General features: G+C 39.2%; 1 protein-coding gene across 1 annotated transcript; it reads left to right on the top strand.

Moving 5' to 3' along the window:
• The first annotated feature begins 1,104 nt into the window (after positions 1-1,104).
• Positions 1,105-1,572, top strand: LOC139902763 (uncharacterized). Its single transcript, XM_071885370.1, has one exon. The coding sequence runs from the start codon at positions 1,105-1,107 to the stop codon at positions 1,570-1,572; it is 468 nt and encodes a 155-aa protein (XP_071741471.1).
• The last annotated feature ends 218 nt before the right edge of the window (positions 1,573-1,790 follow it).

Genomic DNA, 1,790 nt, shown 5'->3' with positions numbered 1-1,790 from the left:
TTCAAAAGCGAAGGGGTATGGCCCCAGACCGCGTGAAATGGTTGTGCGAAGAAGTAGCAAAATTTGTGAGAGCTAGAATTTTGCGTGAAGTTCAATACCAATCGTGGATCGCGAATCCAGTGTTGGTGAAAAAACCTGATGGATCTTGGAGAATGTGTATTGATTACAAAGATTTAAATAAAGCGTGCCCTAAAGATAACTATCCGCTTCCAGAAATTGTTTTAAAGGTGGAATCTTTGCATGCTTTCCCGTATAAATGTTTTCTGGATGCGGCAAGAGGTTATCACCAGATTCCAATGGCTCAAGAAGACGCAGATAAAACCGCATTACATACGAGCAAAGGCAAATATTGTTATATAATGATGCCTTTTGGTTTAATTAATGCGGGTGCGACATATCAGCGTTTGATTGATATCACGTTTGACAAACAAATATGGCGTAATCTTGAGGCTTATGTAGATGATTTGGTGATCAAAACCACAACGCAAGAACGAATTATTGAAGATATGCGCGAAACATTTGATACACTGCGAAAAATAAACATGAAACTCAATCCACTAAAATGCAGTTTCGGTGAAACTGAAGGAAAGTTTTTGGGATATCTTGTTACAGAACAAGGTATTCAAGCTAATCCAAAAAAATCGCGGCTATAGAAAATATGACCGCGCCAAAAACGATTAAAGAAGTGCAAAGTTTGACGGGAAAACTGGTCGCGTTAATGCGCTTTTTGTCTAAAGCTGCTGAAAGGCAGTTGCCGTTTTTCAAAACTTTAAAAGGATGTTTGAAACAAAAAAGTTTTGTTTGGTCCAGTGAAGCAGAAACCGCGTTTAGATGAAAAAGTTGTTGAAAACTTTGCCTACACTAACAGCGCCAATTGATGGAGAAATTCTTTACCTTTATATATCAGTGGCAAACAAAGCTTTCGGTTCAGTTTTGATCGCGGAAAGGAACAAAATACAAAAGCCGGTGTATTTTGTTAGTAAAGCCCTTACAGGAAGTGAAGTAAACTATGCGCCGATCGAAAAGTTTGTGTATGCGCTTATTTTAACATCGCGAAGGTTAAGAAGATATTTTCAAGGGCATCCAGTGCATGTATTAACTAATATGCCAACCAAGCAAGTTTTAACAAAACTAGAGATATTTGGTAGACTTGCATTGTGGGCAGTCAAATTAGGCACTTATCAAATATCAAACCTTCCGCGTAGTGCTGTAAAAGGACAGGTTATGGCGGATTACCTCGCTGAAATGTCTGGAGAATTGGAGGTGATTAATGAGCGAACCGCATTGAAACCGGTACTTGATGAAACTTGGGATTTGTTTACTGATGGTGCTTCGTGCGCAGAAGGTGCAGGTGCGGGTTTGGTCTTGGCAAACCCAAGTGGTGAGGAGCATACGTATGCACTGCGTTTTAATTTTGATGTGTCAAATAATAAAGCGGAGTATGAAGCATTACTTACTGGTTTAAATATTGCGCGAAAAATGAATATTGCTAAGTTGCGAGCATTTACAGATTCGCAGTTAGTAGCGAATCAGTTTAATGGCTCTTTCGAAGCACATGATCCTTCTATGTAGAAATACTTGCAGTTATTAAAGGAATTAGCAGCGCGGTTTGAGCATTTTGAACTTGCACAAGTGCCAAGAAGTCAAAACAAGAAGGCGGATGCTTTGAGAAAATTGGCTGCTTTAACGTTTTCGCATTTTCAAAAACAAGTATGGGTTGAGGAATTACCAAGTAAATCAATAGATAGTGACTTAATGGTCGCATCCGTTGAAGAAGAACAGCCAAATTG

Source organism: Rutidosis leptorrhynchoides, chromosome 1, assembly GCF_046630445.1.
Source record: "Rutidosis leptorrhynchoides isolate AG116_Rl617_1_P2 chromosome 1, CSIRO_AGI_Rlap_v1, whole genome shotgun sequence".
Lineage (NCBI taxonomy): Eukaryota > Viridiplantae > Streptophyta > Magnoliopsida > Asterales > Asteraceae > Rutidosis > Rutidosis leptorrhynchoides.
Note: the sequence above shows the minus strand (reverse complement) of the source record. Positions and strands in the feature narration are given on the sequence as shown.